At 41.7% G+C, this 25942-nt stretch overlaps 1 protein-coding gene across 1 annotated transcript; it reads left to right on the forward strand.

Moving 5' to 3' along the window:
- Positions 1 to 1090: 1090 nt before the first annotated feature.
- On the forward strand, positions 1091 to 25790 carry LOC129831262 (carcinoembryonic antigen-related cell adhesion molecule 1-like). Its single transcript, XM_055894479.1, has 9 exons — positions 1091 to 1369; positions 1641 to 1979; positions 6916 to 7200; positions 7832 to 8098; positions 9821 to 10099; positions 10339 to 10593; positions 10804 to 10924; positions 22247 to 22287; positions 22863 to 25790. Exons 1-8 carry the CDS (start codon positions 1321 to 1323, stop codon positions 22263 to 22265), a joined length of 1614 nt encoding a protein of 537 aa, XP_055750454.1. The 5' UTR covers positions 1091 to 1320; the 3' UTR covers positions 22266 to 22287; positions 22863 to 25790.
- The last annotated feature ends 152 nt before the right edge of the window (positions 25791 to 25942 follow it).

Consider the following 25942-nt stretch of genomic DNA (forward strand, 5'->3'; position numbering starts at 1 on the left):
TGCTCTTTATTCATCTGACTCCTTAAAGGGGCAACCTACAGTTGAAACAATAACAAAGTGTACTGTTTCAGTAAAAAGCTGAGGGATGGGGCTGGAGAAATATAACCATTCTCAAATTCATAGACAGGGATACGGATGCAAGGACTGACCATCCATGATATCTAAAGTATAGTTTTAATCATGCCTTGAGGCTATACAGTGTTTGTTTACACTTACTTTGTTTACAAACATTGGAGTGAAACAAGCTTATATTAGGAGTCCTGATGCGGTAGGACAGTTGAGGTAAGCTCATGAGACATTTAAACGTTCTATTCTTCAAGAATAAATGGGGACACATAATTAATTTAGTCCAAACATGGACGTAGCAACTGCAGATCGCACCTTTAAGTCACATGAGACATTTCCCAAAGTTGAATAACTTTAATGAGACATTTCTTCAATGAGACATTTCCCAGATTGTCAGGTTAGTGTAACGCAACTCATATGAATCTAAAAGTGACTTCAAATGTACATTGAAGATTCCAGTTCCTGCTGTCTCGAGCTGTGGTGTTGGTGGTCTGTTACATAGGATGAAGTGCACTGTACTGGCACATCTATACAGGTCATGACCTCAACGATGTACCGTGTACAGTCGAATAGAATAGATACTTTATTGTACAGAATTTATTTCTTTATTTCTGTCTGATATTCTGCCTCCAAGACCTAGTCTCGGGAAATTCCAGACCTAGACATTTTGCCGAGTGTACAACTGAACAATCAAGCTGAAACCTTGTCTGGTATATTCCACTGGGTGTCAGCACTGTCAAGGCAGATGGCAAAATCAACATTTACCTAAAACAATTGCAGTAGACTAGCCTACAATGCTTTTTAGGGTTTGGGGTGAATATATTTTGAAATAATACATGTATTTTTTGTTTTCGTTTGCCACATGGAAAGCTATAGTAATTCCTACTTTTCAAGCAATACATTGTATTTAGATTTCCTTGATGGTTGAATTGCTAAACCTACAGTAATAGTAGCCTCTATGAGCGTATATGATGTCTTGGCATAAATTGTTCGGCTATTTGAAATATTTGGGGCATACAACTAGACATTATAATTTATTTGATTCGTTCATTCTTAGTGGTGATAATAGTTTGTAGTACGTCAAAATAGAGTGTGGTATGTGAAGGGTATAAATCCATTCAAAGAGGCGGGTTTTCTGATGTTGACACCTTTACTGGGTGTGTACCCGTAAGGAAGTGAGTACTCATTCAGTTCGTAAAAGCGACAGGTAGCCCGCATTATTCTCTGTCGCAAGAAGGGTTCCCGACATCTGGGATGGATTTGTTTAATTTGAGGTCGCTTGTCATTTTGCTGTCAGCTGTTGGTAAGATTAATGAATATATTCATTATTGTTAGGCCTACATTTAATAGTGAATAGAAAATACTTTGAGATGTGTTGGCTGGGTTTGTTTTTGTAGGCGCATCAGGAGGTGCATTGCCGTTGCTCTAGTATAATGCCTTTTTCAGACCAATAATAGGCAAGCATTATTTCTAACTGTTCGCTAGTCCATTGCATATAGCTTGCTCCTGTCTTGATGTATATCACACACTTGTATGTTGAAGTGAACACTTGCATTCAAACCGGTTTCTCTCAGGATGCTGCAACGGGCAGAGCGTACTGCCAGCCGGCCCCTTGGAGGGAGTACAGGGAAAGAACGTCACGTTCAAAACCATTATCATCCCCACAGATGTAGGCAACTTTATCACAGTATCTTGGAATTTCAACGGTGGTAGTGGACTTGTACCTGTTGTCACTTCTGCGCCCAACGGAGAGACAGTTGGCGCTGGTTACGCAGGAAGAGTATCACTGAATTCATCCACCGGCGTATTAAACCTGGGATCCTTGACGGCAAAGGATGGCGGAGACTATGCAGTGACTATGGTCACCAATGCTGCAGTACAGCGCACAGGTGCAACGTTGCTCAGAGTTCTAGGTGAGTACAGAAAGTTGTTGATTGCAAGCATGCGTAAAACGTTCATTGAATGCGTAAATTACCCGAAGTAGCCTACGCATTTTGGCATATGTTTGCCAAAATCAACTTTATTGTTATTTACAACGAACTGTTTTCGTCTATTCTATTTATTCCCAAGTAGGGCCTACCTGTATGATAGGTATGCCCCTCCCCACAAATAAATGTTGATGTATAATTGCCCCCAAAATATTTTAAACGAGTTTAAAAAATGGTTCATGTCAAAAGGCAAAAACTATCAACGTGAGAAATAACCTGAAAAGATGCTTAAGGCTCAGGGTTTTATATCCATCTTAAGGGCGTGGCCCTTTAGCTTGGAAAAGAGGGTTGTTCTTAACCACGACGGTGCGTCTGCACACAGCCCTTAGCCGTGGTATATTGACCGAGGTGGCTTATTGCTATTATAAACTGGTTACCAAAGTGATTAGATAAGTAAAAATACATGTTTTGTCATACCCATGGTATAATGGGTATTTTTTTATTTAAAGAAAAAAACTTTATTTAACTAGGCAAGTCAGTTAAGAACAAATTCTTATTTTTAATGACAGTCTAGGAACAGTGGGTTAACTGCCTTGTTCAGGGGCAGAACGACAGATTTTTACCTTCGATCTTGCAACCTTGCAACTCTTCGGCTGACATACCACGGCTGTCAGCCATTCAGCATTCAGAGCTCGAACCGCCCACTTTGTAATTTACATTTTAGTAATTTAGCAAACGCTCTTATCCAGAGCAACTTACAGGAGCAATTAGAGTTAAGTGCTTTGCTCAAGGGCACATCAAAATATTTTTCACCCTAGTCAGCATTCAAACCAGCAACCTTTCAGTTATTGGCCCAACACTCTTACAACTAGGCTACCTGCTACAGAGCTAGGAAACTGTGTGTGTGTGTGTGTGTGTGTGTGTGTGTGTGTGTGTGTGTGTGTGTGTGTGTGTGTGTGTGTGTGTGTGTGTCACAAGACATTTCCTGGATTGATGCTTATCCATGCCAGGATCACAAATTAGTTTTGCCATATCTCAGCTAGACACATAGCCTATGTGATGCAATTTCTCTTTGGGGGCTTACAGTGCATTCGGAAAGTATTCAGACCCCTTGACCTTTTCAACATTTTGTACGTTACAGCTTTATTCTAAAATAGATTAAATTAAAAAATGTCCTCGGCAATCTACACACAATATCCCATAATGACAAAGCAAAAACAGGTTTAAAAAACAAACAGAAATACCTTATTTACATAAGTATTCAGACCCTTTGCTATGAGACTCGAAATTGAGCTCAGTTGCATCTTGTCTCCATTGATCATCCTTGAGATGTTTCTACAACTTGATTGTAGTCCACCTGTGGTGATTTCAATTGCTTGGACATGATTAGTAAAGGCACACACCTATCTATATAAGGTTCCACAGTTGACAGTGCATGTCAGAGCAAAATTTAAGCCATGAGGTCGAAGGAATTGTGCATAGAGCTCCGGGACAGGATTGTGTCGAGGCACGTATTTGGGGAAGGGTACCAAAAAATGTCTGCAACATTGAAGGTCCTCAAGAACATAGTGGCCTCCATCATTCTTAAATGGAAGAAGTTTGGAACCACCGAGACACTTCCTTGAGCTGGCCACCCAGCCAAATCGAGCAATCGGGGGAGAAGGGCCTTGGTCAGGGAGGTGACCAAGAATCCGATGGTCACTCTGACAGAGCTCCAGAGTTCTTCTGTGGAGATGCGAGAACCTTCCAGAAGGACAACCAGACCTGGCACCATCCCTACCGTGAAGCATGGTGGTGGTAGCATCATGCTGTGGGATGTTTTTAGCGGCAGGGACTGGGAGAATATTCAGGATCGAGGGAAAGATGAACGTAGCAAAGTCTTTAATGAAAACCTGCTCCAGAGCGCTCTGGACCTCAGACTGGGTTCACCTTCCAACAGGACAACGACCCTAAGCACACAGTCAAGACAATGCAGGAGTGGATTCTGGACAAGTCTCTGAATGTCCTTGAGTTGCCCGGCCACAGCCCGGACTTGAACCGATCGAACATCTCTGGAGAGACCTGAAAATAGCCTTGCAGCGACGCTCCCCATCCAACATGATAGAGCTTGAGAGGAACTGCAGAGAAGAATGGGAGAAACTCCCCAAATACAGATGTGCCAAGCTTGTAGCGTCATACCTAAGAAGACTCAAGGCTGTAATCGCTGCCAAAGGTGCTTCAACAAAGTACTGAGTAAAGGGTCTGAATACTTATGCACGTAAATGTGATATTTCAGTTCATGTTTTTAAATTTGCAAAAAAAAAATTTTTTTAACTGTTTTTGCTTTGTCATTATGGGATATTGTCTGTAGATTGATGTGGGAAAAACATGTTTTTAATCCATTTTGTAATAAGGCTGTAATGTAACAAAATGTGGAAAAAGTCAAGTGGTCTGAATACTTTCTGAATGCACTGTATGTCAAATTAAATGGGCAATCAGTACATTTTTGGATAAATTAATGATATTAGGATTCAAGAACATGGGATTCTTGAAGAAAACAACTTTACTCCACTTACACTACTTGTGCTGTTCTGTGAAGGGAGTAGTACACAGAGATCTTCAGTTCAGGCAATTTCTCGCATGGAATAGCCTTTATTTTTCAGAACAAGAATAGACTGACAAGTTTCAGAAGAAAGGTCTTTGTTTTTGGACATTTTGAGCCTGTAATCGAACCCAAAAATGTTGATGCTCCAGATGCTCAACTAGTCTAAAGAAGGCCAGTTTTATTGTTTATTTAATCAGAACAACAGTTTTCAGCTATACTTACATAATTGCAAAAGGGTTTTCTAATGATCAATTAGTCTTTTAAAATGAGAAACTTGGATTAGCTAACACAACGTACCGTTGGAACACAGGAGATATGGTTACTGATAATGGGCCTCTGTACACCTATGTAGATATTCCATAAATAATCTGCCATTTCCAGCTACAATAGTCATTTACAACATTAACAATGTCTACACTGTATTTCTGATCAATTTGATGTTATTTTAATGGACAAAAAATTAGCTTTTCTTTCAAAAACAAGGACATTTCTAAGTGACCCCAAACTTTTGAACGGTAGTGTAGTTTAACTATCGTTCCCCATCAGAATCGAAAATATAAACTTGTTGTACTACAATGTTTGTAAACAAAGTTAATGTCAAACACTATATAGGCGCAGAACATTGCTGAAATTTTCATTTTGATATCATGGATGGTCAGTCCTTGCATCCATAGCTATGTCTGTGAATTTGAGAGTGGTTACATTTCTCCGGCCCCATCCCTCAGATTTGTACCGAAACAGAAACGCTTATTGTTATTGATTTCCGTTTTTTTATTTTTTATATTGCATAAAAGAAAAGCTTCGTAAATGTATAGCATAAACTACAGTTGAAGAAAGCTATTGGAAAGCTATGCTGCTTTAAAAGTTGATAATCAGGTATTCCCAGTTTTGAGGAAAAGCCTTTCAAAGTTTTCACAGTTGTTAGAGAGCTGTGCTTTGTTTACTCCCATTCGGCATTGTTCACACCCTCTTAAGCCTTAGCCCCACCGTTATCTTTAAAGCTGCACTATTTCCTGGTTGCAAAAATTCTAATAGTTCACCTAATTTCAGTTTATGTGAGAAAACAAGCATGTTTAGTGTAGAGAATCATTGTACCATCTAAACCACTGCGAAATATATTTTCCATGAGCAAAAATATAGCATTTTCAGCTGTTTGAAGCTGGTGTACAAAACTGAATATAAAAGATTCAAAAACTAAACTTAACGGGAAGAGAGAAATAGCGCACATGGAATAGATCTACCGCTTTATAGGCTTGCTTTCAATGAGAATGACAGATCTATGACTCACATTTCTATGTGAATTGGGTCAGATCTCCCAAAAAGTTACATATTGCAGCATTACGAATTCACATAGGGACAGCTGTCCGTCTACAGACGGTTGGCTGACAACGTCACAAAAATTATGATGTGATTCTGAATGGTCAGATAGCTCGCAACAATGACAAGAAGCTGCCATGTGGGGAACCGTAGGTGTCTCATTTCAGATCTCGTTCTTGATACCATGTCTTGTTTTGAGTAAAAAAAAAAAACTGATTTCATGATACACTCGTTGGTTCTATTGCAGCCTGTGACATGGCAGACCAATCAGAAGTCATCCCTCTCCATGTCCAGCCCCTCTATTATTTCAACCAATCACGGCTAGTGGGAAAGTTCATGTCTTTTTTCATGCCTTACCAACTAGGCTCGTAATTTAACATTGTTATTAGTATACTGGTTTGTTATTAAGGCGTATGAAAGTTCACATGTTCAAGAAGGCATTTCTGCCCTAAAAAATGCATTTTGATGCAAAACCTTTTTTTTTCTTCTTTGAAATGCCTCTCCTGTAAAGTAGTAATGTCCTTCATTTGCCCCCGTTCACGTGCTGCGCCACATATTCAAAGCTTTGAAGGATGGCAATGAAGAGTCAGAACTAGAGAAAATGGCTTTCTGGTTATTGCAAAGTGTAAAACCACTAAAAGGTTATATACTATTTTATTAGGTCAGATTAAAATGACCCCTTTGTATTTCTGGTCAGTAAAATGCAGTTTAGTCTATGACATCACAACCATTGAATGAGCACTTGTCCGGTTCACAACATATTCAGAAAGTCTTTGCTGACAACCGGTTATTTACTATTCAGGAGTTTAATGCTTTCGCTCCCTCCCCCTGGTCTTCTACTACCAAATGACATTGCTTAGCCTTAGAGTACAGCTTCATTAATCCGCCACTCTCCCCTCCCTCTGCCACAAAACGGAAGTACTGACTTAACAGTTACCCTGACGCCCCTTGACCTATTTGTCCATCACGTCACCTCACCCTCCCATTCACCTTCCTCTACCTCCGGCCTCCCCTCTTCAGAACCGGTCTCCGACGTGACCATCACGTCCAACCTGAACGAAGCGGTCGAGTTCAACAGCACTGTGGTCTTGACCTGTTCGGCCAAAGGCTCCTCCCTCACGTACAAGTGGCTCAACGGCACCACCCCGCTGGTCACCGACGGGAAGCATGTGACCTTGAGTGCAAACTCCACAGTGCTGACCGTGGCTGGAGTGTTCAGGAAGGATCTGGTCGGACCCATCTACTGCACGGCCTTCAACAATCTAGAGAGCAAGAACAGTGCCCCCTTCAACCTCACTGTCACCTGTAAGTACATATGTTCTTATAGCCTGGTCTGACATCTGTTTGTGCTCTTTCGTCATTGTTATAAAGACAGCACAAACGGATCTGGGACCAGGCTAATATTCTTATCCATTGATTCCACTCACGTCTCTGCCAGGCTATCTGAAAGGTTCAGGAAGAGTTTAGTTGAGAGTCTTAGGAGGCTTTGTGTGACTTGGTACACTCCCAGTAGGCGTTTCTACACTCGAACCCCTCTTCTGTTTACACCATCCCTGTGGACTGACGCTTATGCTGAAATCACACCAACATTCCGAGCTCTAGTTTTATCAACACTATGATATTGAGCAGTAGATCAATTATTTTGTGTGCTGGATTTAGAATGAGTCAAGCCAGCCGTCTTCTATATTGTAACAGTGAGCGGCGGCTGATCTAAGTCAACCATCCAGATCAGGCTATTACAATGCGGGCGACAGGAACATGCAGTTCAGATAAGATCTACATTTCGTCATAGCCCCTCTGAATAGAGCACCTGGGAGGGGATCGACCTCTCGTCGCTTGTTTTTGTTAAGATTTTATGAGCTGCTAACTTGTGCTTTGCAGCCTTAGGCCTCCATTAAAAACAGCCGAACTGAACTACTTTCCAATATATTTGCAGATGGGCCAGAAAACATCGCCATGACAGTCACCCCCACCGATGAGGTCCAAAAGAAGGGTTCCAACATTACATTGACCTGCTCAGCCCAGTCTAGCCCTGCGGCTGTGCTTCAGTGGATCCACAATGGAGTCCCGCTCAATGTGATGAGCCCCAAGCTGGTACTGGACAACATTGCCGTGGCACAGAGTGGAAACTACTCCTGCATGGCCAGCAACGCCAAAACCTTGCGATACCTGGAATCCACCACAGCCAAGTTCACTGTAGTAGGTGAGTAGGAGTGGAACCACAAGAGCCAATGAGATATCAAGGTTTTATACATGGATAGGAAGGGTGCTTTAGTGAATACAAAGGGGAATCATGGACAGTATACTGTTAGAGACCTAGAGAGGCAAATCTTCCTCTAGTGGAAAGCAAAGTAGGGAAACTGGTTATTGCATTCAGTTGAGCTACAGTATTCTACAGGTTCTTGTCAGTAACATGTTTTTCAGATGTTACTCATTACATTTTATTAGACTGACGTGTTCTCGTTGAACTGTTATACTAATTACCAGGAAGTTGTTAAAACCCTTTCTACATTTGAATGTTAGTTACAGCCACTTTTAACACGGTTTCTTTTGAATTTGCCGTTTGTCCTCCAACCATGTCTCAAAGAGATGGCATCAACCGTATTAAGGTGATGCCACGAACAGACAGACTGAAACCTGTTTCCTGGCTCGGTGCCCCTGAAGGCATGACACCAAACACTGAATGGATTCCATATGATTTTGAAGCATGCTGTACAAGTTTCAAACACAGTGACCTCATATCATGGCAACTTTGTACGTTCCCTCATAGGTTTTTAAAGCTTGTGAAATATGTGCTGCATGCCATGCAGTACAAAGAGTGCATGGCCCTTGTGTGTAGTGAAACTGTTCACAACGGCAGACAGACAGTCTACCATTTTGGCAGTGACTAAAACCTGCTCGGTTGGGGGATGGTCTTTCAAAATGCCTTGAGTCCTTGAGTCGGGTGTTGTTTTCTAGAAGGAAGAGGGATTGGGGGATGGGGAATGGGGGGGAGGGGTGATTGTTGCCCGTTTAGCAGTCCTTTCAGTTATTCTATGAGTGTTCCCCTGTACTTGGTAAACAGTAGTGACTTTAAGTCCAATTATTCCATCATGAATCATAGAGTTACACATTTTACTTTTAATGCCTGACTAAAGCTGAGGAAATGGGAATTTGCCTCTGAAAATGTTTGCCATCAAGCCTGACTCGACACTTATTGACCAATGTATTGGTTAGGCAGTTGTGAGTCACCATTGAGGGCCATGAACTTTGTGTTTAAAATATATTGCCTTGGCATTAGTTTTCCAACACTCATTAGTCTGGAAAGGAGAGATCGAGATCAACAAGACAGTGGTTTCACATGTTTTCCAAAACAAAAAGGCAAGGTTGGCTTTAGTTCCACTTAAAAGTGGTCTAACATGACAGTGAGCATGTTAATTGCATTATCTATTCATGTAGGTCATTTGGTTTTGCTTGGTTGACAAGTATTTGGTACATCAGCCCATTCAGAAACTCATTGTAAAATAATAACAGTTTATTTGATGTCACATTTTATGGAAACATGGCCTGATATAAGCTGGACAGTGATATAGTAGCTTCCCATTGGCCACAGACGTCAATTCAACGTCTATTCCACGTTAGTTCAACGTCATTTCATTGAAATGATGTGGAAACAACGTTAATTCAACCAGTGTGTGCCCAGTGGTTAGTTAGATGTCATGTCATTAAGGTATAATGAAAGTACAATGTTTTTATTTATTTAGTAGACATCGTCCAATCCATTCAACTGAAATCTAATGATTAGTTCATCAAGCTTCATGTGGTGTTTACGTTGTAAATACTTTAGTACTCTGAAATCTGGTAGTTGTAAGTGAAACCAGCTGTCTTTCAGAGTTATCATCTGGTCTGTGTAAACCCTAACTCAATTTGTCCTCTGTGTTTGTAGAGGCCATATCCGGCGCTAAGATCACAGGCCCCAATGGAACGCTTGTTGCAGGTAACAGCACGGCCAACCTGAGCTGCCAGGCAACCGCCGGCACCGCCGACGCCCGAGTGTGGCTGAAGAATGGCGCGGCCCTGTCTCCTAGCAACAGGGTCGTGTTATCGGCAGACAAGAGCTCGGTCACGATCAAGCCAGTGCAGAAGGAGGACAGTGGGGAGTACCAGTGCAAGCTGACCAATGCTGTGAGCACAGACTCTGCCAGCCTCAAGATAGTGATCAGCTGTGAGTATAAGGGCCCTCTGACCTCTTCCCTGACCCATCAAGGTTAAACAAAGTTAACGTTATATTCTACTGTTACTTTGTTCATAAATGTTACAGTATCCAAAAAGAAAAGCTTTGTATTTCACCTAAATCCATGATAAATTGTCTGTATGCTACAGTGTAGTATTATTTAGGTCAGAATGGCCAAACCCAGGGGAATTTCAAGCATAAAGCTAAAGCTTCTCCTTTCCATGTCACAGTTGGTCCTGAGACTGTGTCCGTGAAGGGGGTAAGTTCCGTAAAGGTGACAGAGCCTGTCATACTGAAGTGTGCCGCGGTCTCTCTCCCTGCTGCCACCTACACCTGGAAGTTCAATGGGACGCTGACCGGCGTGATGACAGCCGAGTACATCATCGAAGCCGCTGTGGACACCAACAGTGGAATTTACACCTGTGAAGCCAGCAACGCCGTCACCGGGCTGAGCACCTCCATGGCCCACAAGCTGTCCGTCAAAGGTTTGATTGTGGAGGCTGTAGTAGTATTCAACCATTTAGCACCATGGCTCTTAGGATGTCTTCTCACCCTAACTGTTATAAGGATATTCTACGTACAAATCATGTGGCACTGTTCACGTTTATCTCGTATGAAGCCGTTGCAGTACTTTGAGATGTTCTGATGATGATGATGATGATGTTAAATGGCTGATTGTTCTTGGGATTCCGCAGAGGAAGGAACACTGGATGATGGTCTGACTGGCGGGCAGATCGCTGGGATCGTCATCGGCGTGCTTATCGCCCTAGTGCTCATCATCGTAGGAGTCCGCTACATGAGACGGAAAAAACCACCGTGAGTTCCCTTGGTTCTACTTTTGATCCACTTATGCTATTCCATAGAAGCCAGTACGGCTCTATTTGCAGACACAGCTGTTGTGTGTATTGATACACAATCTGTCATCGTCTCTAAATACCCTTCCTGTGAATCTACAGTCCTCGCTTTCACTTCTCTCATTCTTTGGCATCCTAGAACTTGTACGCCTGATTGTTACCAAGTACAGTATCTTCACTCTGCTCATAGCATCCAAACTCTCTGCACTCCCAAAGCCCTGTTTCAGGAAAACTCTTTGTAGCTTTTCATATGTGTCCACACAGATAAAGGTACTGATTTTATTGGACAGAGCAAAGAGAGTTAAAGCAGACACGGGCTGACACGCCTCGCACATTCCAGCGTTTGGCAACCGAAATCAATAAAAAAACACCCCTTTCGGGTCATGGGCGTTCTGAACAAGCCAGAGAAGGAGAAATATACCACAGATGTCCTTGCTCAAAACCCTCTTTGTCATTGGATCTCCAGCTTGTTGGAGTACATGTTCACGTTCTCATTCCTCGCCCCTTCCTCACTAATAAGAGTGTTGTCAGCAGAGCAGTAGTGCTGAGCAATTTGCGCTTTTTGGGATCGGTTCGGTTTCGGTCCAATATTTAAAAATATTCCCGGTTTTCAAAAAAATTTTTTAACATTAAATACACTATGCATTACGTGAGTTGAATGCTGTAACAACACAGAATTAAACAATGAAGAAAAGTCCCATGATGGTAGTGACTGCCCATTACTGCTTATCAACCAACATTTATCACTTTACTTTAATAAAATATTTCACTTGTCGTGTGTATTACATTTGTTTTATTTAATTACTTTATTATTTCATTCCAAGTCATCATCTGATCTCTATAGAGCTGCTGCCTATGCCGTCTGACAAAATCACTATATTAGTCAAATCAAATTGTATTGGTCAAATACACATGATTAGCAGATGTTATTGCGGGTGTAGTGAAATGCTTGTGCTTCTAGCTCCGACAGTGCAGTAATATCTAACAAGTAATATCTAACAAATTACACAACATACCCAATACACACAAATCTTAGTAGGAATGAATTAAGACTATATACATATTGATGAGAGATGCCAGAGTGGAACGGACTAAGATACAGTAGAATAGTATAGAATACAGTATATACATTTGAAGTCGGAAGTTTACATACACCTTAGCCAAATACATTTAAACTCAGTTTTTCACAATTCCTGACATTTAATCCTAGTAAAAATTCCGTCTTAGGTCAGTTAGGATCACCACTTTATTTTAAGAATGTGAAATGTCAGAATAATAGTAGAGAATATTTATTTCAGCTTTTATTTATTTCATCACATTCCCAGTGGGTCAGAAGTTTACATACACTCAATTAGTATTTGGTAGCATTGCCTTTAAATAGTTTAACTTGGGTCAATCGTCTCAGGTAGCCTAATACCTTGACTTTGTTGTCCTTAAGCCATTTTTCCACTACTTTAGAAGTATGCTTGGGGTCATTGTCCATTTGGAAGACCCATTTGCGACCAAGCTTTAACTTCCTGACTGATGTCTTGAGATGTTGCTTCAATATATCCACATAATTTTCCTCCCTCATGATGCCATCTATTTTGTGAAGTGCACTAGTCCCTCCTGCAGCAAAGCACCCCCACAACATGATGCTGCCACCCCCATGCTTCATGGTTGGGATGGTGTTCTTCGGCTTGCAAGACTCCCCCTTTTTCCTCCAAACATAACGATGGTCATTATGGCCAAACAGTTCTATTTTTGTTTCATCAGACCAGAGGACATTTCTCCAAAAAGTACGATCTTTGTCCCCATGTGCAGTTGCAAACCGTAGTGTGGCTTTTTCATGGCGGTTTTGGAGCAGTGGCTTCTTCCTTGCAGAGCAGCCTTTCAGGTTATGTCGATATAGGACTCGTTTTACTGTGGATATAGATACTTATGTACCTGTTTCCTCCAGCATCTTCACAAGGTCCTTTGCTGTTGTTCTGGGATTGATTTGCACTTTTCGCCCCAAAGTACGTTCATCTCTAGGAGACAGAACGCGTCTCCTTCCTGAGCTGTATGACGGCTGCGTGGTCCCATGGTTTTTATACTTGCGTACTATTGATTGTACAGATGAACGTGGTACCTTCAGGCGTTTGGAAATTGCTCCCAAGGATGAACCAGACTTGTGGAGGTCTACCATTTTTTTATGAGGTCTTTGCTGATTTCTTTAGATTTTCATATGATGTCAAGCAAAGAGGCACTGAGTTTGAAGGTAGGCCTTGAAATACATCCACAGGTACACCTCCAATTGACTCAAATGATGTCAATTAGCCTATCAGATTCTAAAGCCATGACATCATTTTCTGGAATTTTCCAAGCTGTTTAAAGGCACAGTCAACTTAGTGTATGTAAACTTCTGAGCCACTGGAATTGTGATACAGTGAATTATAAGTGAAATAATCTGTCTGTAAACAATTGTTGGAAAAATGACTTGTGTCATGCACAAAGTAGATGTCCTAACCGACTTGCCAGAACTATAGTTTGTTAACAAGATATTTGTGGAGTGATTGAAAAACAAGTTTTAATGACTCCAACCTAAGTGTATGTAAACTTCCGACTTCAACTGTACATATGAGATGAGTAATGCAAGATATGTAGACATTAAGTGACTAAAATACCGTAGAATAGTATAGAATACAATGCCTATAGGCAGCAGCCTCTAATGTGCTAGTGATGGCTATTTAACAGTCTGATGGCCTTGAGATAGAAGCTGTTTTTCAGTCTCTCGGTCCCAGCTTTGATGCACCTGTACTGACCTCACCTTCTGGATGATAGTGGGGTGAACAGGCAGTAGCGCGGGCGGTTGATGTCCTTGATTATCTTTTTGGCCTTCCTGTGACTTATTTCCTTCTTCAAAGTCAATAAGGCATACTTTTATGACTGCTGAATACAAACTATCAATCACTTATATCATGTGTTTTCAGGTACCTCGCTAACCAACTGCTTTCTATCCCTCTCGATCGTGCGTGCATTCTTCTCTCCTCTCCGTGTCTGCCTGACAGAACATACAGGCGCGCAGTGGATTATGGACATTGTAGTTGATTACCACGTTTGCTGCCCTAAACTATGTCGAATTTTGTCTTCTTGGGAACTACAGCTCCTTACTACACCGCACAGTTCGGGCTTGATCTGATTGATCTCTAGAGAAACTACGCAATGTGCGCACAGAAAAAACCCCCGAAGGAGATGGAACTCAAATAATTGAACCTTGAACATCAATAGACAAGAAAAGCTCAAGGACAGAACTACCTACATTTAAAAAAAGGCACACGTAGCCTGCATATCAATGCATACACACAAACTATCTAGGTCAAATAGGGGAGAGGTGTTGTGCCACGAGGTCTTGCTTTATCTGTATTTTGAAACCAGGTTTGCTGTTTATTTTAACAATATGAGATGGACGGAAGTTTCATGCAATAAGGGCTCTATATAATACTGTACGCTTTCTTGAATTTGTTCTGGATTTGGGGACTGTGAAAAGACCCCTGGGGCATGTCTGGTAGGATAAGTGTGTGTGTCAGGGCTGTGTTTAGGTTGACTATGCAAACAATTAGGAATTTTCAACACATTAATGTTTCTTATAAAAAGAAGAAGTGATGCAGTCAGTCTCTCCTCAACTCTCAGCCAAGAGAGACTGGCATGCATAGTATTAATATCAGCCCTCTGATTACAATTAAGAGCGATACATGCCACTATTCTGGGCCAGCTGCAGTTTAACAAGGTCTTTCCTTGCAGCACTGGACCACACGACTGGACAATAATCAAGATTAGACAAAACTAGGGCCTGCAAAACTTTCTTTTTGGAGTGTGGTGCCAAGAAATCAGAGCATCTCTTTAATACGGCCAGTCCTCTCCCCATATGTACAACCATTGAATCTATATGTTTTAACCATGACAGTTTACAATCTAAGGTAACGCCAAGTAATTTAGTCCCTCAACTTGTTCAAGAGCGTCTGCTAAATGACTTAAATGTAAATGTAACAGCCACACCATTCATTACCAGATTCAGCTGAGGTCTAGAACTTAAGGTATTTTTACCAAATACAATGCTCTTAGTTTTAGAGATGTTCAGTACCAGTTTATTACTGGTCACCTATTCCAAACCAACTGCAACTCTTTGTTAAGGATTTCAGTGACTTCATTAACTGTGGTTGCTGATGTGTATATGGTTGAATCATCAGCATACAGTACATGGACACACGTGCTTTGTTTAATGCCAGTGGCAGGTCATTGGTAAAAAAATAAAAATAGAGGACATAGGGAGCTGCCCTGTGGTACACCACACTTTACATGTTTGACATTAGGGAAGCTTCCATTAAAGAAAACCCTCCGAGTTCTATTAGATACTGTAGCTCTGAATCCACAATATGGCAGAGGTTGAAAAGCCATAACACATACGTTTTTTTCAACAACAGGTTATGGTCAATAATATCAAAAACTGCACTGAAATCTAACAGTACAGCTCCCACAATCTTCTTATTATCAATCTTCTTATCTTCTTAATCTTCTTATTATCAATTTCTTTCAACCAATCATCAGTCAGTTGTGTCAGTGCAGTACATGTTGAGTGCCCTTCTCTATAAGCATGCTGAAAGTCTGTTGTTAATTTGTTTATAAAGAAATATCATTGTATTTGGTCAAACACTATTTTTTCCAACAGTTTGCTAAGAGCTGGCAGCAAGCTTATAGGTCTGCTGTTAGAACCAGTAAAGGCCACTTTACCACTCTTGGGTAGCGGAATTACTTTGTCTTCCCTCCAGGCCTGAGGACAAAAACTTTCCTCTAGGCTCAGATAAAACATTTGACAGATAGGAGTCGCTATAGAGTCAACTACCATCCTCAGTAGCTTTCCATCTAAATTGTCAATGCCAGGAGGTTTGTCGTTATTGATCGATAACATACATTTTTGCACCTCTTCCACACTAACTTTCCAAAATTCAAACTTGCAATGATTTTCTTTCATTATTAGTTTTTTTATGCATGAATACAATCGCTCACTGTTCGTTGTTGGCATTTTCTGCCTAAGTTTGCCCACTTTGCCAATGAAATAATAATTAAAATAATTTAATTTGTCTTTTGTCTTTTTTCTTTTTTTAATCTTTTTTTTACCTCGTTTTCTCCCTAATTTTCTGGTATCCAATTGGTAGTTACCGTCTTGTCTCATTGCTGCAACTCCCGTACGGACACGGGAGAGGTAAAGATCGAGAGCTGTGCGTTCTCCGAAACACAACCCAACCAAGCCACACTGCTTCTTGACACAATGTCCACTTAACCCGGAAGCCAGTCGCTCCAATGTGTCGGAGGAAACACCATGCACCTGGCGACCGTGTCAGCGTGCACTGCCCCCGGGTCGCCTCAAGAGTCGCTAGTGTACGATGGGACAAGGACATCCCTGCCGGCCAAACCCTCCCCTAACCCGGACAACGCTGAGCCATTTGTGTGCCGTCCCATGGGTGTCCCGGTCGCGGCCGGCTTGACAAAAGCCTGGACTCTAACCCAGAATCTCTAGTGGCACAGCTAGCACTGCAATGCAGTGCCTTAGACCACTGCGCCACTCGGGAGGCTGAATTTGTCTCTCTGCCCATAATTTAATTTAAAGTACTCCAAAGTTTTATTCCATCATTCTTTATATCAATGATATTGGCTTCTTGATACAGTTTCTTCTTCTTTTTGTTGAGTTTAGTCACATCATTTCTCAATTTGCAGTATGTAAGCCAGTCAGATGTGCAGCCAGACTTATTAGCCACTCCTTTTGCCCCATCTCTTTCGTCCATACAGTTTTGCAATTCCTCATCGATCCATGGAGCCTTAACAGTTCTAACAGTCAGTTTCTTAACAGGTGCATGTTTATCAATAATTGGTAGAAGCAATTTCATAAATTCATCAAGTGCAGCGTCTGGATGCTCCTCATTAATCACTTCAGACCGACAAATATTTCATCCACATAAGAGTCACAGCAAAATATCTTGTATGATCTCTTATACACTATTTTAGGCCCAGCTGTTGGAACTTTGGCCTTCCTGGATATAGCCACTATATTGTGATCACTGAATCCAATGGGTACGGATACAGCTTCAGAACAAAGTTCTACAGTATTGTTAAAAATGTGATCGATACATGTGGATGATCTTGTCCCTGTAGTGTTTGTAAACACCTTGATAAATTGATTAATAACCTGAACCAGATTACAGGCACTGGTTACAGTTAGAAGCTTCCTCTTGAGCGGACAGCTTGATGAAAACCAGTCAATATTCATGCCCCCAAGAAAGTAGACCTCTCTGTTTACATCACATACACTATCAAGCATTTCACACACATTATTTAGATACTGACTGTTAGCACTTGGTGGCCTATAGCAACACACCAAAAGAATAGGCTTTAGATGTGCCAAGTGAATCTGCAACCACAACACTTCAATAACACTTGACATAAGATCTGCTCTTAGCATTACAGGGATATGGCTCTGAATATATACAGCAACACCTCCCCCATAAGCATTTCTGTCTCTTCTATAGATGTTATATCCTTGTTATGTTACTGATGTATCATCAAATGAACTATCTAAGTGAATCTCAGAAATGGCTAATATATGAATGTAATCTGATGTTAGCAAGTTATTGATATCATTAACCTTATTTCTAAGGCTATATATATTAATATGGGCTATTTTCAGCCCTTTCCTGGGTAGCTTATCAGAGATAGACATAATATTGAAAAGAGCAAACAAAGCAAGAGATAAAATATATACATTCAGCAGTCCATTAATCAGTTGGTGTGTGTGTACTGCGGGGTTGAAGCTACGAACCCATAGGCTTGGCTCTCTCATCCCTTCCAGGCTTCTGGGAGGGAGGGTGGACAATGAGCCTGTCATAACGGATCTAAGCAATGTCCCCACGTGCTCTGGCAGCTTTCATGGCTGGGATCAGTTCTTTCCACTTCTGGCACACAGCTTCAGGATAGTCCTCGTTGAGGAAGATCTACGTTCCTCTCAAGTTCTTGGCTCTTTCCAGAACAGCTTCCTTGTCCTTGAACCTCAGGAACTTGACCACTATTGGCCTGGGCCTATCACCTGGGCCGGTGGTGGGTTTTCCAGTCTTGTGGGCAAGCTCCACCTCAATCTTCCTGTGATCCATCTTCAATGTCTTAGAGATAATTTCCCTCACTTTGTCCTCAGACTCCGTCCAGGTCTCATGTGGAGATTCTGCAATTCCATCCACAACCATGTTGTTCCGCCTTGATTGTCCCTCGAGATAGTCTGATTTATCTGTCATTGTTACCATGGGTTCACACACAGAACTGATGTCCTCTCTCAGTGACTTACAGATTGTTGTCATCTTGCCGTTCTCCTGTTTCAACTCATCGTGCTGGCCCTGGGAGAACTGCAAACTGTTCTTCAGGTCCTGGGCCTCTCTGGTCAGGTCGTCCATTCTTTTATTAGTAGAAACCACGAGTATTTGGACAAAACACTGGAAGCTATTTTGTTGTTGTTGTAATAACTGCTTGTAGGTATTTTTTTGTTCGTTTTAAAGAACCTTCACGTGTGATAGAGAGACACCACTGTCCTCAACGGTACTCCCGCCGGCTTTGGTCTTTGTCGTGGTCGCTAGCAACGTAGGTTACGCTGTTACTCCTCACAGTTCCAGACAGAGCAGGTCACAGGGAAGATTGAAAACAACAAAAAGCAGGGATCTAGACAGCCAAAAATCCCAGGCACAATGAGTAACCGCGTTGCGGGCTGCGTTCAAGGCAAACCCGCTAGCTAGCAGCTAGGCTAGCAGCGACGCCAAAAGCTCCTCAGACCCGTCCTTGGTCGGCAGGGTCACTGGAAAGAGACAAGCTGTCCCAGCACCTGATCCCAACTGCGTCGCGGGATTCAAACTAAGAAGCTAGCTACCAAGAACTTTCCAATACACTTTCAAACAAACTTTTCAGACAAACAAAACCGAGCTCTGCCTCGTTCCACATTCAACAGGAAGTGACGCTATGTTAAAACAAGGGAAGGGAAATAAAGTTACATGGATTTCTGATGCAAATGTGAACCCAACCACCTTCATCCAGACAGGAAGATGAGCCCCCAGATAACCAACCAGCATGATACGCATTTCTAACCGCTTGCTCTGTTTCACCGAAAGTGCAGACTTCCTACCAGAGAACTAACAAGCTGACAGCCAGTGAACAAGGGGAATGCAGTATGTTGTTGAAAGCAGATGCCTGGTTGGTCAGGTTTAGACCGCCCTGTGTGCACAACTGGCTTCACACACAGCTGCACACTTGTTTAATTGGGAGAGTGACTGGCGGGTGCAAAGGCAGATACTGTTTCCTGATTAGTGTGATAAGTGGCTGCACAGCAGGCCAGGCCCCTATGTAAAATGGGGATTAGCGATTTACAGATGCTGACATTGTAGGTTTCTGGTAAAGGTCACTCTTTAAAGTGAGCAGATTTTTTTCCCCACCGGTTGAGCATATAAATGTCTGTCTCAGGTATACACTGAATCTGTTTAACCATGTTCTGATATACGTTACTGGACACTTTTACAGAGTATCCAAGTGATTTAAGCAACTAAGATATGATTCTGTTGATATTGGCTAGATCAATACCATGACGACATGTATACAGTAGATAAGTGTTGGAAAGATCTGCGTGTGTTTATCCTGGCTCTTTCTACTCCTGGCCTTGTCAGCCTGGATCAACGCTGTGGGTTTCAGTATTTTGAAACACAGTCGGAGCACATTCCAACACTCTCTCTAGCCTCACACTCAGGAGCGGAAGATACCATCTCAACACGCGGGGTCCGCCACTTTTCGCCCCTCTCTGAATCCTCTAAAGATAACAAGCTGTCTGGGCGTGGTGCCCCTGAGCAGTGGAACGGACCCTTCCAGCCGAGCTTAAGCCTCTCTCCTCATTTCTGACGGACTAGAGAGGTGGACATAGAGTCAGCGGAACAATGATTAGATAAGGGGAAGATATGCTCTTCTGTAACGTCCACAATTGTAAATTGTTCTTCCCAGGATAGTCAATGGGGATAGGGGAGATGCTGAGTTGAGAGTATGATTGGAATGTCACCGTCGTGTCTGCACAGGTCTCTCTCTCTCTTTCTGTCCATCTCCCTCTTCTTCTCGCCTCATCTGTCTTTTTGCTGTCTGTCACTCTTTCTAATGTTCTTACTCTACAATCCTCTCTTCCACTTGGTTTCCTCTTTAAGTCACAGTGGCAGGTAAGAGAGGACAATTTCCTCCATACGGTTTGTCCTGAGGGCCATTCCACACGGACACATTCATATTTCTGTGAAGGCATGCCGTAATTCAGCCGTAGTACTGGTACACGGGCACATCTGCAGGATCAAAGCGAAGACCGCCAAGTACCCGTAGTTGATATTGTAGTTATTGAGTCGTCCTCTTCCTGTGTTGTCTACTGCTCTTATCAATGGCGTACAACTAGGCTAAATGCTCAGATGCCTTCTGAGATGAGATCCCAGCATTAAAAAAGGTTACAGTATCTACCAACACTGCTCGGGTTCGTCGGGGCATTAGGGTCTGTTCATTAACCCTTTACACTCGTGGGAATTGGCCTATATGGATAGAGGTAAATAGAAATGTCGATTTTATGTGCATTTTACATTAACTGTACTTTTCTCCTCATTTGTTGTTATCTAAATCTATAAATACTCTGGATATATTCAGTAACATGATAAGAATATTAATGGAAAAAAATGTTGTGTAGGTGCAACATAAGATACAAAGAAAATGAAAATTGTTTGAGGTCTAACTGGTGTCTCCAAGTGGCTACACACCTCTCCAAAGTGTGCACAGTTCCTAAGCAATGTCAATGCACTTTTATGACTCAAAGAAGAGTCTTCAACTATACTGCCCTACCAAGCAAAATAGCAGTAACTGCTCATAGGGTGAAACTGAGAAAAATTACTTCAAAGTTGTTTTATTGTCCAGCCAAATGAACTGTAGGCAGATCATTGGATGTGTGGTTATCTGTCTTACTATGAGTTTATTTTTTATTAATATTGGACCCTGACCTCTGACATGACCTTTGACCCTAGACGGCATTTACTGCCTTGTTTGGAACAACCCTCTGGAATACGTTTCCATTTGTGTTAACATATTTATTTGTATTTATTTTGTGGCTGTCAGTGTCATATAGTTTGATACTTGTGTCACCAAAGCACAATAAATAATACCAAGGTAAACTGTACACACTGCAGCAAAAAGCTCAGTGAAACCAAGGTTAAAGGCAATAACTGATGTGAGTGATGGCAGTTTGTCTTTTTCCAGTTACTGCAAACATGAACCCCCATTTTCTCCATAACACAACACAATGGAGGCAGGATATGATATGTGTCTACATGATAAAGCATATATTTAATGTATAACAAATGTAAATAACACATTTTTGACCAAATGTGCAGTTACGGCTCTTTTGCTTGGTACGGCAGTATAAGGTGCTATTTTGAACTCTCCTAGCTGTACTGTTGAGGAACTAGAGCAAGCAGACTTGTTTTGTTTGGAACACTGCCCTGCATCCCCGCCATCACACAATTACTGTTGGTGTTTACACATTCCAAAAACAGTCCATTATAAATCGCAATCTGGTCAGGTAGGCATCATTTGAAAGCGTGTTCTGTTGCCACCATGGCTAGCTAAGTTACAAAATACGATGTTATAGCGTTAGGCTTCCACAAGGCAATTCAGAGAAGCAGATCGTAATGTTGGTAGGCATAGAATAGAGCCACGAGGGCATTCAGATGCGTGTTCCCCGACAAATTTCTTCACAATACGACAAACAGGCCCATTCTCTTCAGAACAGCCAGCGTATGATGCCATGTCATCTTGTAACTGTACACTTTAAGCATTGTGATCATAAACGTTGACAATTAAGAAAGGCTTCCCGAGTGGCGCAGCGGTCTAAGGCACTGAATCGCAGTTACTGTACAGCCACTGCATTCCAATTTAGGCGGTTATCAGTGTCAAAATCTGCCATTTTCAACCCGTATATGGGGTAAAAGTGTAAAAGAGCTACCTATGGGCATTCCATCAAAGAAATGAGGCGACACAATTCCTCTGAAAGGATAGCTGCCTGTCTATTTGTTGCTGTCATGTGGGTATATGACCTAAAATCAAGTCATTCAGGATGTCAAAGCAAAATTATCATCCCCAGAACAGTGAGGCGTCTTGTTTCCTCAAATCCCTTCAAAGAGAATTCATCGTTCCACTAATCGCCACTATTTTCTTTCACGTTCTGTTTCAGGATCGAGTCGCCATACTAGAAGAGAGCCCCGAGGAAAGCTGGTAAGTCGCTCTGTGATAACTTCATACTATCCTCACGTTGTTTGCGTTCCCTTGTCAGGCGATGCAAGCTAGCATTATCCTCTGTTGTAACAGCCGTTATCAAGGCTGTCTCCAGAGCCTGGGACAAACATATTCTTGTTGATGACATTCTTATTGCATTGTGTCCGAAGTTATACCTACCATTCTATGGTGCCACTCCCTATCACACAAGTCTGACCTGAAAGGCCTCTGCCTTTCAGATAAGAATGTTGACTTTACACATACTGTAGGGAGTGGGCACCAAGTCCGATTCTGGCATAGCTACAGAGAATCTGTGTGCTTCTTTCATCTGAATGAACAAGTAAGGCAAAGATCCTCATTTGGGCTATTAGCATTTTGTGAGTTGAAGTAGAACAAAAGCCAGTAGATACTGTATAGCCTAACTATTGCCAATGTTCACCTGAGAGGTGAAAGACTTTCAGATGAGGGATGATGGAGAAAAAAAAAGTCATTTAACTTCAGAAGTTGTTCTTTTTTACTGCAGTGTTCTTAGTGATAAACTATAAGTCATGTGACCCCTTTCTTCTTGCTCACAGGAGCTATCAGCCCAAAGATTCAGCCAATTATTCCCCTCAAGATCCATCTCTGCAGTCGGGAAGACCAATCAGGTGGAAACCTCCCCCAGGTCGGTCCAGCGATACAAACTTTTCATCACAAAGCCCACATAACCACAGGGGTCACAACATCCCTCTCTAGGAGCTGGTCATCTCCTTTGAAAATGGTGGTGTGTCTGGGACTCTGGGTGCTTGGATTGGACCGGAAAGCTCCAACGCATCTATTCCGTCTAACATCTCTCTGTCTGTATGGACTTATTTTCCTTCACACACCTTCCCTCCTCTCCATCCAGCCCATTGGCTAAGGTGAGCAGCTTCCACCACTCCCTGGGATGCTGACCTCCTTCGCAAAACAGAGGAATGTCATCGCTTACATCAATTTCTCCACATATTCCTTAGGAAACTAAATGCATAGACTTGAGCGATGGTGATGCCCTGTCCGTAACGAATGATCCTTTCAGCTTTGAGAAACTGGAGGAGGATTTAGTGGGGGCAATATAATGTAGAAGATTGTAAGGCTTAGTCACTTGGTCACTCCTCACTGATCACAACATCAAGGCGAATGGGCAAATATCGTTTGAAACTTTCAAACACCTGACGGACACAGGTTCATAAATCTGACGTTACCACCACCGTGTCTCTGCTTGATCCAAAAGGCAGCTTCTTTTTTTTTTTCATCTGCAAGATCTGCTCGTAAGAGCTTCATGTCAAAACAGCAAAGACAAGATTCAACACGCAGCAAATGTTAGGGGGAGAAAAAAAAAGGTAAGAATGTTTTTGTGGGCAAAGACATTCTTTGGTTTTGGAGGGAAAATGTGTGTGAGTCAGGGCTGTACTAATGAGTTTCGTTATTTGTTGCATTCCACTTTTCAAATGGATCCATCGTTGAAATTTGAATATTCCTTGTATTATTTTGGCTTTTGTAGTATAATCCCCCAAAAATACAAAAAGTATGTTTTTAGGACCATAAATTAACAACTGCCATTTTATGTTAACTGTAACACAACCTCTTTTTACCTACTTCTTAGCTTTGTGAAAAATGACATCCCTTGTTTTCAGTCACTAGTATTTATTTTTTTGAAACCTTAGTTGAATACATTGAGCTGATGGTGTGTTTTTTTAAATCCAATGAATGATAATGAGTAGTTTGACAGCACACATGGTTGTGTGTGACGCCCAGTCACACACACCTTCAGTTAGAACACACAGTACTATGGGTTGAGTCCATTATCTGTTGTGTTTTCTCCCACACTTTAAAGTCAATGGGGGGGGGGGGGGGGTTTAATGGCATGAACAGTACAAGGTTGTTACTCTTGTAGGCCTGGTAATGTTAATGCCACTTGACCGCGGAATGGGTTTATTTTGTGGCTCGACCTACTCTGTTAAACCATGCAATTATATACAGCATTCAGTCTAATGAAACAGAAACACACACACATAAAGACAGATACACAGACACCAGAACTTGAACACAGTAACCAAATAGATCCATTGGTCTAACCACTGCATTTGATATAGTCATATGGCTCATTTAGTTCATTACGGAGTACAAATGAGATTGTTGCGTTTTTGTCTAGTTGGTGTAATTCTTGAAGATGACCAGGGAGAAATCGACAACTTTACCTGAACAGTTTTTTTTACTGTTAAAGGGATAGACCAGCTCAAATGAAAAATGGCACATCATTAAACTGCTCCCTTTTGTAAATATGATTTACTTCATGTAAATGTGAACTGTAATGAACATTGTATTTTTTAGGCTTGACATTCTGTCATCTATTTGGGGTTTCTTGCTCAATCTTAATTTGAATATTTCGAAATGTCATACATTTTCTCAGGTTGTTTACAATAATGCGTATTATTCTTTAACGACTGAACTGCCTATATTCATGAATCATTTTCTCTTTGTATAGACACGCCTCTGAGATGTTTGTTTTAGTTTATTTATTCTTCTGTTGCTACTGCCATTTGCTTTTGTTACAGTCTGGTTTATTTCCAAATTGAACTTTACTTCCTGTGTCTAGCTAGCCAACCCCAGTCTCTCTCTCTCTCTCTCTCTCTCTCGCTCTCCCCCCCCCGCGCTCTCTATCTCTCCTATTTGTTCCTGGGATTTGGAATGACACAACATAAAGGCGGACCAACGGTTCATTTTTTAAATCCTCTTTACTGGTGAGATAATCAAGAGGATTTCTGTCTCACTGCAGTTGGTGTGTGTGTGTGTGTGTGTGTGTGTGTGTGTGTGTGTGTGTGTGTGTGTGTGTGTGTGTGTGTGTGTGTGTGTGTGTGTGTGTGTGTGTGTGTGTGTGTGTGTGTGTGTGTGTGTGTGTGTGTGTGTGTGTGTGTGTGTGTGTGTGTGTGTATGCAATGGCGTTCTCCTCTCCTGCCCCACCAGTCTCCCTGTTTCTTCACAGGTATACCTCAGAAAGAAAGAAAGAATGTAAAGACCTGCTTTAACAACACAGAGACAAGGAATCCCTGTGGTGGGCAGGTTGTGTGCTCAGGGTGGGAAACCGACACCCTGAGCACAGGGGTGGGTTAATTAAAGCATCCATATTTTATCCGAACCACATTTACATTTGAACTGGATTAGAAACCACACATTTACATTTGACCTGGATTTGATCCTCTTGTAAACACATTCATATAAAATGAGCTAACCTGTCTGAATTAGGTCTACTGTTGAGTGCAGTTAGAATGGGAATATGAATGCGCAGATGAACAAACACTACAAGGTGCAGGAGGTGCTTGGTAGTGACCAGGCTATCAAGTTCATTTTCCTTGAGTCAACAATGGCTTTTTTTTCCTTTTTTTTTTTACTGTTGGTCTGGTTGGGTGTTAAAACAATGGGACAATTGTGTAACACTGTACTTGAATGTAAAAGAAAACTCAATAAAATGTACATGTACAAAAATATCCCTGGTTCCCTTTTATGTCGTAAGATTTCGGCACATCTAGGATCTCAAGCTTTTTGTTGTTAGTGTATTAGGTTTCTTGGGTTAAACGTGCTGTGCATTTATAACAACAGTGTGTCATAAGGCATGGCATCAAATCTACTGAATGTAGAA

This window comes from Salvelinus fontinalis, chromosome 32, assembly GCF_029448725.1.
Source record: "Salvelinus fontinalis isolate EN_2023a chromosome 32, ASM2944872v1, whole genome shotgun sequence".
Taxonomy (NCBI): Eukaryota; Metazoa; Chordata; class Actinopteri; order Salmoniformes; family Salmonidae; genus Salvelinus; species Salvelinus fontinalis.

Excerpts from the sequence above, each read along its gene's own strand:
- LOC129831262 (XM_055894479.1), top strand. The coding sequence starts at position 1,321 with ATGGATTTGTTTAATTTGAGGTCGCTTGTCATTTTGCTGTCAGCTGTT. Across the intron at positions 1,370-1,640 it reads CATTTTGCTGTCAGCTGTTG|GATGCTGCAACGGGCAGAGC; the intron begins GTAAGATTAATG and ends GGTTTCTCTCAG. Across the intron at positions 8,099-9,820 it reads AGCCAAGTTCACTGTAGTAG|AGGCCATATCCGGCGCTAAG; the intron begins GTGAGTAGGAGT and ends CTGTGTTTGTAG.